The 16449-nt window shown below is 49.2% G+C and overlaps 1 protein-coding gene across 2 annotated transcripts; it reads right to left on the bottom strand.

Moving 5' to 3' along the window:
• Nucleotides 1-4609: 4609 nt before the first annotated feature.
• UBE2B (ubiquitin conjugating enzyme E2 B) lies at nucleotides 4610-16431 on the bottom strand. Of its 2 annotated transcripts, none has more exons than XM_075441468.1 (6): nucleotides 16353-16431; nucleotides 9290-9370; nucleotides 8524-8549; nucleotides 7376-7465; nucleotides 5862-5950; nucleotides 4610-5051 (listed from the first exon to the last, which is right to left on the bottom strand). In XM_075441468.1, the coding sequence occupies exons 2-6, from the start codon at nucleotides 9313-9315 to the stop codon at nucleotides 4923-4925; spliced, it is 360 nt and encodes a 119-aa protein (XP_075297583.1). In that variant the 5' UTR covers nucleotides 9316-9370; nucleotides 16353-16431; the 3' UTR covers nucleotides 4610-4922. The 2 variants fall into 2 exon arrangements, with proteins under 2 accessions (XP_075297583.1, XP_075297584.1); XM_075441469.1 differs by lacking the exon at nucleotides 16353-16431 and adding an exon at nucleotides 12710-12853.
• Nucleotides 16432-16449: the final 18 nt, after the last annotated feature.

The following is a 16449-nucleotide window of genomic DNA, read 5'->3' as shown; positions in this document are numbered from 1 at the left end:
CACATTTATCCGTACTACGGCGAAGAATCCCAGCGGGACGACTTGCACCAGCACAGTTAATCACATTTGTGAAGATCTGAGTCCCGTAGCTTCGGATTGGGGCTGTATTTGGACGAGACATCTTCAGGGAACCCAGATCTGAAGGAAGCAGCGCCAGCGGTGCTGCGTTCGATGCTGCTTACAAAGAACGTCACCTTATAAATGCCGATAAATATCTGCAGGGTGGGTGTCAGGAGGATGGGGCCAAACTCTTTCCAGTGGTGCCCAGCGACAGGACAAGGGGCAACGGGCACAAACTGAAGCAGAGGAAGCTCCAGCTGAACATGAGGAAGAACTTCTTCCCTCTGAGGGTGACGGAGCCCTGGCCCAGGCTGCCCAGGGAGGCTGTGGAGTCTCCTTCTCTGGAGATATTCCAGACCCGCCTGGATGCGGTGCTGTGCAGCCTGCTCTGGGTGACCCTGCTTGGGCAGGGGGTTGGGCTGGGTGAACCACAGAGGTCCCTTCCAACCCTGACCATTCTGTGATTCTGTGACAGACCTGAAGGTGAAGGTGTTCTCGTGACAGACCTGAAGACGAAGGCGTTCTCCCCCCTGAAACCCAGACCGGGGAATCGCCACGGCCGGCTGACGCCTGCAGCCGTGCCGCCGGCTTCCTCTCACCCGCACAAAACTGCTGCCGACCCCAATGCCTCCGCCTGTCTGTCTGCACAGCCAAGCGAGCAGCGAGCAGGCGTAGCACAAAAGCGCTGGGATGGCTGAAGAATTTTACAATGTCTCGAAAGTGGTTTTAGATCTTTATATGGCATCCCGTGGAAAAGAAGCGATTGTGAACTGTTTGGCGTCAAAGAATGGAAGCCCTCGTGAGAAGCTGTAAAACCGAAATCTGTCTGCCCACCCGCACTTCCTTAATTAATCCCACTGTCCTAGCAAGCTTAGCGTCTTACTTTTCCTAATTAATGAAAAAATCAAGCATCACAGTACACTCTTTAAGCCATTAACAGTACCACAAAGTTCACCACGACTCTGCTGCGCTCCTCTGAGTCGGTACACCGGAGCTTTTTGCCCGTACGCTTCATCGGGCTCCTGTTCTTTGTAGCATCAAGATGGAAACGCCAGGACGGGCTTGCGGGGCGTCCCTCGCCCGCACCCCTCACCCGCTGGTCTGGCCATGGGCAGCTCTCGGGTCGCCCAGCAGCACTGTGTGTCCGGGGCATTCGCGCTCCCTCCCAGAGGCAGATTTGGGGTGGATTACCCCGAAAACCAAGACGGGCACGGCGATACCCAGCCCGCGCTCTCCCCGAGCCGTGCCCAAGTGAAGCTTCCCCGAGCTTTCTCCCAGGCCAGCCCAAGGCCGCCCAGCTCCCACACCACCTCGCCGGGGACCTCCCGGGCCTTCCCCCGCCGCCTCCGCAGCTCGGCCCGCCACCGCTCCGGGGCCAGACCCCGCACAGCCCCGCGGCCTGCAGGGCCCGCCCAGCCCCGAGGCCCGGCCCTGAGAGCAGCGCGGAGGCCTCGGCCCGCAGCTCCCCTCAGCCCAGGAAAGGCCTCCCCGCTCCTCCAGGGCAGAGGAGTCACGGGGCAGAGCGGCCGCCGCCCCGCTCCTCCAGGGCAGACGAGGCGCGGGGCAGAGCGGCCGCGCAGGAGGAGGCCTTCCGGTCGGTGTGGAGCCCGGCGCTCGGCCCGGGGGGCAGCGGGGCGGCGGCGGGCCGCGGGGAAGGCGTCTGTCCGTGAATAACTGCTCGGGGCCGCCGTTCCGGGTCCCCGGGGGCGCGTTAACGCGCGTACGGACAAGGCGGTAACGCCGAGAGCCGCGGTCCGGGGCAGCTGGCGGCGGCGCGGGCAGGCCTCGGCCTCCGGAGAGCCGACGGGAGGGGACGTTGGGGCCGGGGCGCGGGGGCTTCGCGCCTGAGCCAGCTGTAAGGTTTTAACGGGTTTTCACCGGACGGATTGGGTTGGGAGGGACCTCACAGACCATCCGGTTCCACCCCCCCCGCCACGGGCAGGGACCCCTTCCACCAGCCCAGGGTGCTCCCAGCCCCGTCCAGCCTGGCCTTGAGCCCTGCCAGGGAGGGGGCAGCCACAGCTTCTCTGGGCAGCCTGGGCCAGGGCCTCACTACCCACAAAGGGAAGAATTTCCTCCTTATATCCAGTCTGAATCTCCCCTCTTTCAGTTTAAAGCCATCACCCCTTGGCCCATCACTCCCTGCCCTTGTCACAGCCCCTCTCCAGCTCTCTCGCAGCCCCTCCAGGCGCTGTCAGCTGCTCTGAGCTCTCCCCGCAGCCTTCTCTTCTCCAGGCTGAGCAGCCCCAGCTCTCCCAGCCTTCCCTCCCAGCAGAGGCGTTCCAGCCCTCGGATCACTGCTGTGGGCTCCTCCAGCCCTGCTCCAGCAGAGTAATCTATACGCTGTGATTATTTTTACTGCATACTTCGGGAGGGCTCGCAGAAGCCGCCCACCCTTCCCCCCCCCCCCGCAGCTGTGGGAGGCTGCGCGGCCTCCAGTGCGCTCGAGGACTGCCACCTCCAGGAACGCCGGTGTGTCTCTACCAGCACGTACCCCCAGGTCATCCTCAGAAACCTGGATTCTCACCCTCGGGCTGTTCTCACCCAGATCCCGCAGTCATCACACAGCGAGATCCGGTCAAACAAGGGAACTTCCCTCCCCGCCACACCGCGGGAACTCAGTAACCGCCTTTGGCTGTGGGACAGCAGGACATTTGCCACCCAGACTTTGAACTGCTCGCTGCGGGCTCCAGCTCCTGCCTACAACAGAGAACGCTCTTTGCCTTCACGCACGGACACGTGCCTACATATTGTGGGCCCCTGCCCAGGCACTCTGAGTTTGCAGCAGTGGTCACTAATTAAACCTCCTTCTGCTCCAATTCCGTTGCTCAGACCCACGCTGCCTCCATTCCAGACGCACAAAAACCTTTTCTGAGCTTCATCAACCTGGAACTAGGCTAAACTGGCTGTTCAGGAATAATCAGATTAACGTGGACTCTAGTGAACAGCAAATCTCATTTCACACGCACGTGTCAAAGGAACTAAAATAAACAGGAAACATGAGGCAAAAAGTCTTCAAAGTTCAGCCAAATTCTTAGGAACATGAAGCTTTTCTGTGTTGTATTTGTGAACAAAAACCTTCGCCTTCGTGCTCCTTTAAGCTACATAACACCGCACTGCTGGCGTTACTGTAATTTCACCACAGGCACAAGGCAGACTGGGTCCTTGGGGGTTTCTGTGAATCATTAGATGTAGACAGAAGAATTTTTAAACACAAATTCACGGACTCGAGGAAACCAAACCGACTTCTCAAGGCTGTAGTTCAGTATTACTTAGCACTGCTGTTTCTCTGCCTTTGCGCACTAGCTACGGCGTTCTAACAGTTCTCACCTAAGGCAGAACAGTTGCGCTCCACGAGCTGCTAACACAGAACGGTTTGACTGCTACGCCGAGTGCTGCTTCTAAACCTAACGGTGCTGCTCCTATAAATTAAAAAGTTGGACTTTTCCAACCTTAATGATTCTAATTACAAAACAACCTGATGAGCAGGTGTGAGGTGTAAACAGATACTCCTGTTTCACAGCATTACCGCAGACTAACTTTCAGTAACAACTTACTGCAAATAAACAACATCTCTTCTAGCTGAAATAAACTGCCCCTGCGTTTCAGGCAACACGGAGCTGTATCTGGGTAGGGGATCTGGGGGGTTTGATACAGATGTAACCCTGGCTGGAATTATGACACAGGGATTACCATTTTGCTGCTGGAAGAAAAAAAAGGCCTAGTTCTTGGCTGTAGTCACCCAGCCTGGCTTACAGAATACGGTAAGAAATTACCACATCAACATCTACAAAACCATAAGTCTTTAAAACTGGCAATTTAAGAACATGTGGAACCTCTGCGATACAGACACGAGACCTGACCACGTGTTACACAGCCAAGTTCCAAAGAATAACTCCGTTAAATCTGCAGGCATGTTTTCTTCTCTTGGCCATTCCTTTTTTCCCTACCCCCAAGGGAAACTAACGGGACACCTCTTCAGTTATTACAAGATACTCAACACTGCATTACAGTATCGGTATGTGAATATAGGGCAGATTTAGATGACAACGGTGTACAACTTGGTAAAATACAATCTCCCTGAAAAATACAAGCTGTTCAAAGCCATCACCATCACGCCTGGCCATCCAGGTCCTGTTTGCAACTCTGCCACTGGTTTAAAGTGGGACCTTCAGCAAAATAGTTACATCTGTTTCCCTGTTTGTAAGCTGGTGGTTGCCCATACTTCTCTTCCTCATACAACTGAGGACACACAGAATCACGTTATACTCTGGTGCAGAAGCAGAGACGTCCACTGAAGACAGTTACATCATGGATTAACTCTTCTGTTTGTAAAGTGCATGGTACAATCAGCGTGTACCAAAATGAAAAATGGCCTAAAAATGAGCCCTTTGAAAGAGATACAGAGTGAGAGCAGAATGTCTTGCACTAAGGTTATGTATTTAACAGTTTTACATGAAATATTTATATATAAAAACTTTGTTAAGTGCTCTTCTCCAATTTAAAAATCTAAAGAATTCAAAAATAAGGCATTCAATATTTGAAAAAGTACAGATTTACAAAATGTGTATATTCTCTCATGAAAACTCCACATCAACATTATACACTTGGAAAAAAAATACAAACAGGATATATTACAAATTTATGTAGCAATAACTTAGTTCATACCATGCAATAAAAAGTACATTAATCAAGATACACAAGCTTTTAAAGTTTCCTAAACTGGAGGGCTTAAATTTTGCTTGCAGATGAGTTTTTATGCAAATTCTTAGAACTGTGGCACTTGAAACTTCTGGTAGCCTTTCTATTGAGGGTTAAATTGTACGTAACGATTATGAGGATGGAGGGTCACCAAGCAGCTGTTAGGAATCATTCCAACTTTGTTCGACAATAGCTGAAACTCTTTTCTCATACTCGCGTTTGTTCTCCTGATAAAGTTGTGCTGCCTGACTGTTTGCTGGACTGTTTGGATTAGGTTCATCAAGCAGGGACTGTAAAAGGGAAAACAAAGCGTGAGACAAACCAACACATTTGAAATCTGGGAAAAATCAACTTACAACTTTCAAATCACATGTGTTTCAGGAGGCAGACATGACTCAGAAGAGCCCAATTGAAAAAAAACAGTTAAAACTCATGGTTAGGCACCCACAATTACATTACTGAACCTCAAATTATACATTGCATAAGCATTAGCACTGTGTACTCTTCTAGGTTCACAAACCTAACAGATCCATGGTCATTTCTGCCAGTTAGTAGTATGATGCTAACTGATTATTTGGTAATTACACTACTGTTCTCATTCAGGACTAAGGAGGGGCTTGAGAGGCCTCCTACAAACTTCACTGTAGAAAAAGAAAAAAAAAATCGCACAGGACAAAAGAAAAATGTGCATTTTTGCTGTGCCAGGCCATTCTGACTTATTGCAAGTACAGCAGGTTTCAGCAGTACTGTCTCCTTGAGGACTTCACAGGGCAAGGCTTCATGATAAAGGTTAGTGTTTCAAACACCACGCAAATTTCCGCATCTGATGTCCTATCTTGACTAAAACCAGTTAAAAAGGAATCCAAATCAGTAACCGTTTTCCTGTAAAAAATAGCTAAGGGCAGTTTTGTAACTCAAAATTATTAATTACATAGGGTTAGCACCTTAGCCTTGATTTGATCTAAAAAGCTAGTGCTTCGCTCACAAGTATTTTAAGTCTCCCTTGGTATAGATACCTGCTAGCCACATCACTGAGCCACGTATTCGGGAATAGAGACTAACAACAACATAATTATTTCCTAAAATAGCTGTAACGTTACCTGAATGGAAGTTAAAATAGATGAAACATCGTATGTTGGACTCCAGCGATTCTGAAGAATATCTAAACATATGCTACCATCCGCATAAACTGTGAATACAACACAGACACCATTTAGAAATTATCAGGTCTATTGTATAGTTTGTTCACTGCATAGTGCTCAAGGCAGAGTTGCTGTGCCAACTCGGTCTCTGCTTAAATTAATGCTTTAAGAAAGAGGACAGCAGTTATGTCTCATAATTTTCTGTAGTTTGACACCTTGTATTTCGGAGGAGATGTGTTACTGGAAGTAACACTTCAGAGAAAGTAAGGAAGGTCTAAAGACTATGGCATTGGCACAAGAACTGGACTTGGTTCCTTGCTCCTCTCGTGTGACTGGCCCGGACGCACACAGAGGTGAGCCCCCCCTGGGAGCAGCCAGCCGGCCACTGCAGGGGTGGGACCCACTGCACCGCTGAGGATCTCGTGCTCTGAACGGACTCACGCACGGAACAGCAGCAGTTCTGGCCCCCTTTTCACACACTCTACGCTCACTAGGAGAGACACTCTGGCAGACGATCGAAAATATTGAAAAGCGTGCCTGGAGTCCTACTTCTGTCTGGATACCTATCAGCAGTCCTAATACAAGGGGCGGTATGAATCAGATTTGCCACACAAACTCCTACACCTTAGTTTTCTAGCTTGTTCATGCCAACAAAACCCAAGCAATTACAAAAACCCTGTCAGAGGCATACTGGCCTGCACATTACATGACAGATGAATGGTTAGACAGCTCTGTCTAAGAAATCACAGAACTGAAGCCAAGGTCACCTCTGTTCAAGCACAGCTTAAGTGACAAGAAATGCTGCACTGGGCTTCTGCTTCAACCCGCAAATCGAATCTGTACCCCCCTTTGCCACAGAGGGGCTTGCAAAAGCAGAAGGCATGGTTCGTGCTCTCTGCACGCAAGAATAAGTGGATAAAACCTATCTAGTGCTGGAGCAGAAACCATGGCACTCTCTCACAATGCTGCCCTCCTCACTGCATTCGGGTCAGCCACCTCCTCTGCGCTCACCTACAACTGTGCGTTCTCACCGTCTTCCTTGTGCTAGCACTGGGTGGTACAGCGAGCCAAGGAAGGCACGGACTTGGCTGAAATCTCACCTGACAGAAATAAAGAACGTTCCTACTCCAATTCAGGATGCGGCTGCACACACAATTGCCGTTAAATGGAAGGGGGCAGGAACCAGAAAGCAGAATCACCTCTTTAAGCCAACCTAAGTGCAGCTGGTGCTGAAAATGCTCACAGGCTTTGCTACGGAGCCTAGATATTGATTAGGGAGAGACTGATAACTGCTGCTTAATGGCATCATAATTCTTAATTTTTCATCAACCGGCTGCTGTCCTAGACATCTACTGAGGAGGTGGCAATGAAGAGAGAAGGAGAGCTGTTAAGCGTTCTGGAGCTTCACAGAATACACGACCACACCATAATATTTAATGGGTATTATAGCTAAATAAAAATGATTTACTCACCATTTGGATGGAACATTTTTGATAAAAACCTAACAGTTGGAGGCTTATTTGGATATTCTTCTGAAAATTCTATTACTAGTTTAAAAGTACCTGTCCAAACAAACATAAATACAATCAGATAACTAACAACAAACACACACCTGCAGGAACATATACAACATAAGTTAATTTATGTGCTCCATGATCAGTATTTCTTCTCACCAGTAGATAAACAAACAACACTGAGCCTGGTTTCTCTTCACGTATTTCAAGGGATAATGGAACTACTACTTCGTGCTAGTAATAAAACCAGCCGCAGCAGCTGGGTAGAAGCTTGGAGACTCCCTGTTTACACGGCAAAGGCAGCTAGATCCAACACCAATTATCCCACCGCCCTCCCCTTTCTGAGTGACCCAACACGCCGGTTCCATGGACTTTGGTGACTTTCAGGCGTTTCATTAAGAAGGCACTGTGGTGCCAGCAAAGAAACACTGGAATTTCATAATCGGCAATCTCAGTCTTTGGAGCTCATGACTGATTCACTGAAAACCTTTATCATGGATCAGTGAATAATTCACTGTAACTCCTCCAACCCAACACAGGGAGAAACCCATCTGCTGCCGATTACTGCAATAATACTGTAATTATTAAACTCATTATTCCTCATATGCCTAAGGGAGGCTCATTACACACCAACTTTCATGTTTATGCGCAAATTTGGTATTCCCTCCCCCTCACTGAGTTCTATATTCAGAACAATTCAAGATTTTTCACCTGTTCTTCATTAGAACAGAGATGAATCAAACATGCCACAAAGACGAAACCAGAGAAGCACACAGTCTTGTTGAGCTTCGCTATGCAGATGTGAAAACACATCTGGCAGCATGAGACCAACTTCCCCCACTAAAAGCTCTAGTGTATATGTACAAACAAGTCTTGATATAAGCATTACTTCCTAGCTTTCTTACTAACCATCAGCCACTAGGACAAGACACCGCTTACATCAAAACAAGTATTTTTACAGCCAACAAGACCTTACTCCTTCACTTGCTTGCTTAGTTTGTTCCAAATTATATGCAGGTAACATCTACTTTTTTTTCAAAGCAAAACAACATTAATACTGGCAATATTTATAACAATGACACAGGATATAAAAGTTGGTGGCTTACCATCTTCAAAAGGTGTCCCTTCTGGCCTGAAAGGTTTTAAAAATAAACTCCAGTTAAAAATAATGATTACCTACTTCTAAACAGGCACAATAAATTTATATCTTCTTCCTCATCCTCCCCAAGATATCAGCAGAGGCAATAATTTAAATATTTGAAGAAGTATCCAGAGGCAACCTCCGAAAGCTTTGTCGTATCTCAGACACCATCCCATAGTCAAGCTGCTAGTTGAGATATCTACTTTATCACCATCCCAAACAATACATATGCCATGACGTGACAAGGTTGGAATTAACGAGCAAATTACTAGCAAGCATATTTCGCTTTTATGAAAGGATACTAAGCCAGTGTCTGTTCCGTGGGATACGTAACGTAACTTCCTAGACAGAACCTGCACTTGGTTCCACTGGGCATCAATCCAATCACTGCTAATACATCTGGATTTAACGGCCGAGAATTTGCAGCTCTCACGTACCTTAAAGAGGAAGGCTGCTTTTTCATAACCCAACTCCTACACAGTCTAACCTATTTATTAAGCCATATGCAAGCTTTCTTTGATAAAAAAGGCGATCAAGTATTAAATTTTTCTGTCCTATGCATTCTGTATTACCCCGGAAAACAGATTTTTACCCCAAGAGCACTCTTGGTCATTTTTCTAAGTTTCCTGACTTAAAGTATGTAAAAGAAGAGAATAATTGTAAAAACAAACCCAGGTTTTGTTATATTTAGCCCTTTGATATAGAATTTTATAGCAATCAAAAACTCTTACCCAAATATAACTGCATTCCATTGCATTATATTATTCTCAGATGGAGCACCACTGACACCCACAGGAGGGTCTTCTTGCAATCTAAGAATTACAAATAGAGAATGACAAGCCTTATATAAATGAAAAACTTCCACCTGCAAGTACAATGTAACAGTAATATCCAGATTTTGTAAATATTTTCTCACTCCAAGTCAGAGAATACACAAAGCATTACAGGCAGACTATCAATACTTGAAAAAACGAACCTACAAGATGACGCTCATCAAGATTCTCTCATGTATGGCACCAACACACTACAACAGCCCAACAGGTTAGATTGAGTGTGCAGGGAGCAAAGCATTAACTCTAAGAAAAATTTCAAGGACCACATACAGCTGGGATTTACAGTACTACACAGCGAACTATGAAAGAGGAATTGCTGCTAGCTGCCACAAGGAAGAGGACAAATTACAAACAGGAGCTGAAACCCAGCCCGTGACACTTAGACAGCACGCTTGCAGGGACTGAGTGCACGGGACTGTCAGGGGAGCTTCGCCTGCACTCCCAGAGCCGTGTGCGCACCGTGGCTAGGTTTGTTATAAGCCTACTCTGACTGGCAAGCCGATTGCTTGAAAAGGGAGCAAGGGGAAAGCCTGCATACTGCTCCTTCTTACCAGTTCAACAAATGTGTTTATCTCTAAAGTAATCGTGGAAGCGTTTTAAATTCTTTGTAGTTCCTTAATCCTTGAACTAAGGAACAGCACGTTACTCACTGAAAGCCACATAAACCTGGACCGCACAGAATACACGTATTGCAACCAAAGAACAGGATGGAGATATCCTCCTTCTGCCCGTCCTTCTGCATAGCGATGCTCCTGCTCAAAGATCGCCCGAGACCCTGAACAATGTAAACCAGCAAGCCCCAATCATCCGATGCACAATCTGCCCGACCAAACAAACCCCTTCAGTGACAGCTCCTACCCACCCCACCTATTCAGCCTCGTGAGTTATGCAAGAATAAAGAAAATGTAGTGACTGCCCTTGCTTCAACAGCAATTCTTTAACATTACTGTGAGGTTTGACCACATTGCAGTGCACCGTTACGAGCACGTTGCCACCAAAAGCCCTGCAGGCCAAGGGACAAATTCATCCATCGGTGTGTAAACGCAGATTTATTCAGAGCTGACGCTGACAGACAGACAGTCAGTGCTCCTGCACTTGCACTGCTTAAATCTGTGAGAAAACTGCACTTGTATGTGGATGCTGAGCAAAGAGGTCGCCCTGCAGAGAGAGCCCAGAAGCCAGGCTCGCTCCATTTGCAGCTCTGATCCCCTCTGAACTCCGTGTTTACATCCTTGCTCTCCAAGCACACGTGGTTCAGACAGCTCGGTATCAACAGCATAAACCACCTACTATTTTGGTCAGGGAGAGCAGGAACAGGACTTCTTCCTACGTGACAGCCAGGCTGCATACCAAAAATAATGCCTAAGCATTCAGCCTGACAAACGCGTCTGACGGATGGCTTTGGTTTTTAGCTCAATTTAAAGCTGAGGTGCACCCTGCTGTCAAAGGGTCTAACTACAGAAAGGTTGTGGCAGGGACTGGAAATTAGACTGATCCAAAAAGCACCTGGAAATCTTCAACAGCTAAGGAAAATGTAGTATTTGTAACCCTTTTTAACAGCAAAAAATAATAACAACTAAAAAAACCCCACATCTTATTTTTCTGTTGGTTTAGTCAAACAAATTAGAGGACGTACAAAATCTGTTGAACTGTTCTCTCTCCGCTGCTCTTGACAATCACCGTATGCAGAAGGAGTTTATATTTAACAAAGTGAATCAGAGTTCACAGCACACAGACTGCTTTTTCAATATGAGGTACAAGTAACATCAGGCTAAACATACATAACTTCCAGTAGGAAAGAGAAGAGTAAAAAAATCTACATTAAAAAGTTGCGTAAGTTTGGGGTATCAAAGTTGTCATATATTTGATAAATAAATCTGATTTACTTTGTGTTTACTTGGTTATAATTTTCCATAGCTTTAAAGCCTTCTCTTCATCTCAAATTTCAAAATTATTAAACCAGTCCTCCTAAGATTATACAGTCACAACAAACATGTCCAATTGCAATCCTGAAAAATCACTTAGTTCCTCACCCTGAAAAAAATCACTGCTTTGTGTCATCCGTGTAACCAAATGCAGTAGGAAGGACTGAATATCCTGGTTTTATCTGAAGAGGGGACAAGCAACACCGGCTGAGCAAACACCAACCCCAAACACAACAGGGGAGGCAGGCTCCACATCTCAAAACTGCCCAGCTTTACTTTGTGGACTCACAAGTCAGGCTTTTACCCCTGTAGCTTTACATGCAGTCACATAAAGCAACTACAATACACGTCAACTGTTTGGTGATGTATTTCCAGGTACTGATACAACATAGCTGTGCTAAAAAAAGCAACACTATCAAAGCTGACTCATGTCCAACAACTCAGGAGCAGCTCCAGTCCAGAGAAATCACTCGACATACTGTAAGCCTTACAAAAGAAACCCCCACCTTTTTGCACGCTCTCTAAGTGTGTTTACATGTCAGACGGGAAATCAATTATTCTAGAGTCTGTGGTTTAGTCATTAACATTTAAAAGAGTGCAACTATTCACTGCTTCTTTACCAGTTTGTATGTGTTACAGCAGATTCCTCGTGACTGAAAACTTCAGACAGACTAGCATGAGCACAAAAACATTACAGGGCGTTTTGGTTTTCACTCCGCGCAGACGAACGAAGCGTTCGCTAACTCTGCGGTTCGCTGTCAGGTGCCCGTCCCCAACCCCCCCCTCCTCGGAGAGACCGTCAGCCCGGCCTGCCTCCCACACCCCCAGCTCTGCCCGGTCTCTTCAGACCCCCGGGCCAAGCCCCTCCGGCGGACGGACGCCCGCGTCAGGCGGGGTGCGGGCCCCCCCGGGGCAAGGGCCCCCGGCCCCGCACGCTGCCGACACCCTCCCCGCTCCGCCGCCGGCCCCCCGGGCGGCTCTCCCGGCCCTTCCCGGCGCGGCGGGGCTGCCCCCGCCCTGGAGGCGCCGCTGCCGCTCCGGTCCTCAGACGCTCCTCGCCGTCGGCAGCCGGGGCAAACAAAGCCGGCCCTGCCCGGCGGGACCCCCCCGCCTGCCCCCCCGCCGCTCCCCGAGCGGGGCAACGGGCGAAGCCCCCCCGCCGCGGGGAAGGAGGCTCCGCGCCAGCGCCCGGCACAAAGGCGCGGGGCCGCGGGGCCGGCCCGGGACAGGCCGCCCCCCGCGGGGCCGCCCCCTCCCCAGTTGCCAGCCCGAGCCCCGGGCCCCGCAAACGGCCGGGTCAGGCCCGCAGCCGTGCGGCGCTTCCCCCGCTGCCGGGCCGGCCCCGTCCCCCGGGCGCAGCGGCCGGGGGTGGGGAGGGGGGGTCCCCGCTCACCTCTTGAAGTCGCGCATCAGCCTGCGCCGCGCCGGGGTGGACATGGTGGCCCCGGAGGAGGAAAGAGTCCGCGGAGCCGCTGCACCGCCTCTCCCTCCGCCGCCTGCACAAACAACCCGCAATGGCGTCTCCCTCCGCGGGGGGCGGGCCGCCGTCCGGGCTTGCGGGGGGGGGACGGACACGACAGCGGGCCCGCCCCGCCGCACGCAGCAGAGCCGCCGGGGAGCGGCTGCGGGAGCAGCGGCCGCTCCCTGAGCCGCTCCCCGGAAGGCCCCGTTCGGGCTCCGGAGCCGCGGGGTCTCTGCGGCAGGGGCAACCCCGCCGGCGGCTGAGCGGGCGGCGGGGCGGCCTGAGCGACACCACAGCAGCCGAGACAGCGGACGTCGTCAGAAACCGTTTCACAAAAATATCTGTGCCCGGTTGGCTTGTGTTCTGACGCGAGGCAGGGGGAAAGGATGTTAAAACAAAAAAAAATAATTCCCTTACTCCAACAGACTCCAGTAGATCCCTTTGAAGTGGTGACCTGATTGTGACATGGAGCCTTGGCAGTTAGCCCCAGAGCTTGGGTTCGTGGGACTGCATGTGCCTCCTCACTTCTCTTTCAGATGATTTTAAGGAGGTCAAAACATCATAAGACTCATAACAGAGCAACAGAAATAAACACCACCGCCATCCTCTGCCCATTCCATCCACCTCCAGCTAAGAGGAGACCTCCTTCTCCACAACTACCTGACAGGAGGGTGTAGCGAGGCGGGTGTTGGTCTCTTCTCCCAACTAGCAATACGATGAGAGGCAATGGCCTCAAGTTGCATCAGGGGAGGTTCAGATTGGATATTAGGAAGAATTTCTTTACCGGAAGAGTGGTCAGGCACTGGAACAGGCTGCCCAGGGAGGTGGTAGAGTCCCCATCCTTGGAGTGATTCAAAAACCACATAGATGTGGCACTTGGAGACATGGTTTAGCAGGCATGGTGGTGTTGGGGTGATGGACTTGATGATCTTCGAGGTCTTTTCCAACCTTAATGATTCTACGATTCTACTCATGTGCTTGGAAAGCACCAATCCTGGGGCTGGCAGCACGAAGCTGGTTGCTGCTCCCTGTCACTGTCGGCGCCCAGCCCGCGCTGGGGCAGCTGCTCTAAGCGCAAACTGACTGGAGCACTGCTCGGACACGGTGCTGCACACAGGCCAGGACCTTACCCTGCAAGGACTTGTGCTCTGCACACTGCTTACCCCAACGTCCCACCTCAGTGAAAATATTCAGATGCTAAAAGTGAGATATATGAATGCACCTAAAGCCCGATACCACCAGGGAGCAAGCTTTTCAAAGAGGCTTGGTAATAAGAGACAGTCATTCCCCAGCCACTAAAGCATCATTCCCCACATCATCGAGAAATGGCTCCCACCAAGTAATCCTCTCTTCTGGATCTCCCTCCTCCTCCCATCACACAGACATTTTGATTTTGCACTCCACCACTGCTCCTCCAGCCTTACACAGTTTATATTTAGCTCCAGCTAACTCGCCAGGGAGCAGGCAGACTAAGACACAAGTGCAAGCTCGGAGCTGTATAAATAATTAACATCGGTTGCACAACATTCGCTATTTCACTACTAACAGGCACTCTGCTGCGGTTGCTCAAGTCACTCCCAACACTCAGAGCTCCCCTGCAAGGCAACAGTCGCTGCCTGCACAGATTAAAAAACCCTCCAAAACCAAGCCAAACCCAAACATCAGGCACCAAAGAGGAGTTAAATCTGAAATCCTAGGTTGTTCCCACCTGGCTTGGGAACTTTTTAAACATTTCAATAGCAACAACATAACATCTCAAGAGCAACAGTATTTCCTCTTCCCTGACACCATCAAGTAACAGCCTGTTGACCTTCTCTAATGGAAGATTGTCTTTTTAATCCTACCTTGCAGTTCCACATGTGTGGCTGGTAGTTTTGTTAACAAATTGAAAGTTTTATTTTTTTTCCTCTGAAGAACCAGTCACAATTTCTGCTCTGCTGATTGTACAGCATATGTAGGTTTTAAAGTTAACTATAACCTAAGCTAGTTTCAAAAAATCAGTCCCAACTGCAATGACAAAAGAGAGGTTAAGGCAGTTCAACATGTCTCAAAATTAAATCTCCACTAAATCCCTTTAGATTTGTATCTGCTGATAATTATGTCCAGTTCTTCCTTGCTTAATGAATTTGAATGCATCACTGCCATTACTGGTTAATTTCACTATGGGCAGTTTAGTTTAAACGTTTTCAATTTATCATATACTCGTAACTCGCTGACTTCCAGAGCCAGGTGCAAGCAACCATTTCAGAACTTTTTCATCTGGTGTCTCAAGGGTTTGTTTTTTCTCTGCAACAGTTAAAACTATCCACTATAACAGTGCATCAAAAACTTTGAAAAAATCCTTGCACAGTGTGCGGCCTAGAACATGAATGTTTTCCTTCCACAAACTTCCTGAGCAGTACTGAAACAGACATGACAACTTCCTGACCAGAAAGATGTTTCAAGTTCATTTTTAACCCTATTTTTTCCCCACGGAAATTACATTTTACAAGGGATGGCATTAAATAAAAAGGTAGCATTCTGCAGCATAGTCATTCCATATTAGTCTTGAGTAAACACTACATATTTGTATGGCATTTTGCAAACCCAGAATATTTCTAAGGTGACTTTGCCCCACCATAAGATAAGAAGCACGAGAAGTAGCAGTGAAAGCAAACTCCTTGCTTCCCTGTTAAAACAATCCACCTGCCCAGTAGCTTCATTTGTTTTTCCAGGTCACTCACATGTATGAGTGGCCATCTGGGAAGTGTTATTCCTATTAACATCAGCCAAGCCCAAGACTCCAAAATCAGGGAAGTGAACAAGCCAAATCACCTGTTTGAAACTGGTTTTGTTCTCATTCATTGCGGCAGCCGCTGAGGAGCGGCGCAGGGAGACTCTGCCATGCCAGGTGCCCTGCCACGCTGTTCCTCAGGAGAGACGCTCCTTCTTCCCAAAGCACTCGGCAACCAAGATAATCCACCAGTCACATGGCAAAGAAATTATTGATTTTCTCACTCTTAGCTCCAATACAGGAGCTATAAGTGGTGCCACAGTAAAGAGGAGAATTACAGATTTTATTTAATCCACTCAGCAACAGAGCTAGAAGCAGCCTTTGAACCCCCACAGCTTATTGATTTAAGGGTGTTATTAAACGTGACAGCCCATCTTCCAGAGCCCCTGAGCCTCCTGTGCCTGCCTCCAACCCCACTTCACTTTCAAAAAAACCCGCCAGACTCAGAAAAAAAAACAACCACCACCTGTGGACACCTCAGCCCACCCTCTCCTTTCGCCAGGAGACTGTTGAGAATTACTCTTCGACCGCCTGCCAGTGCAGCGTGCTCCCGGCTCCCTCAGGGCGTACCGCCCCCAGGACAAGCCCCGGAGCCAGCACACCCGCTCCCTCCCGCCGCTATCCCGCCCGCTGCTTTCCCGCAGGCCCGGCGAAGCCCCCCGCCCCGCGATTTCTCCAGACCCCGCAAGAATTCCCCCAAACGCCAGGCACGCGTTCATTTATTTCTGCGAAGACCGGAGCGGGGAGGCGGTAGCTCCCTCCTCACCGACCCGGCGCTGCTCCCCACCCTCCGTTACCTACCGCGCAACACACTCCCCGCCCGGCTCCCGCTGAGGAGAAGCGGGAAGCGCCGCTATGAGGCAGCGCGAGGCGGGGCCCCGCCCGGCCCTGCGCCTGA

The sequence above is a fragment of the Opisthocomus hoazin genome, chromosome 22 (genome assembly GCF_030867145.1).
Source record: "Opisthocomus hoazin isolate bOpiHoa1 chromosome 22, bOpiHoa1.hap1, whole genome shotgun sequence".
Classification (NCBI taxonomy): domain Eukaryota; kingdom Metazoa; phylum Chordata; class Aves; order Opisthocomiformes; family Opisthocomidae; genus Opisthocomus; species Opisthocomus hoazin.
This window is presented reverse-complemented; position numbering and strand designations above follow the sequence as displayed.

Coding starts and splice junctions, on each gene's coding strand:
- UBE2B (XM_075441469.1), bottom strand. CDS start 12,753: ATGTCCACCCCGGCGCGGCGCAGGCTGATGCGCGACTTCAAGAG. Junction 8,550..9,289: donor TGGAATGCAGTTATATTTGG/GTAAGAGTTTTT, acceptor AAAACCTTTCAG/GCCAGAAGGGACACCTTTTG. Junction 5,052..5,861: donor CTATTTTAACTTCCATTCAG/GTAACGTTACAG, acceptor TCCCTTTTACAG/TCCCTGCTTGATGAACCTAA.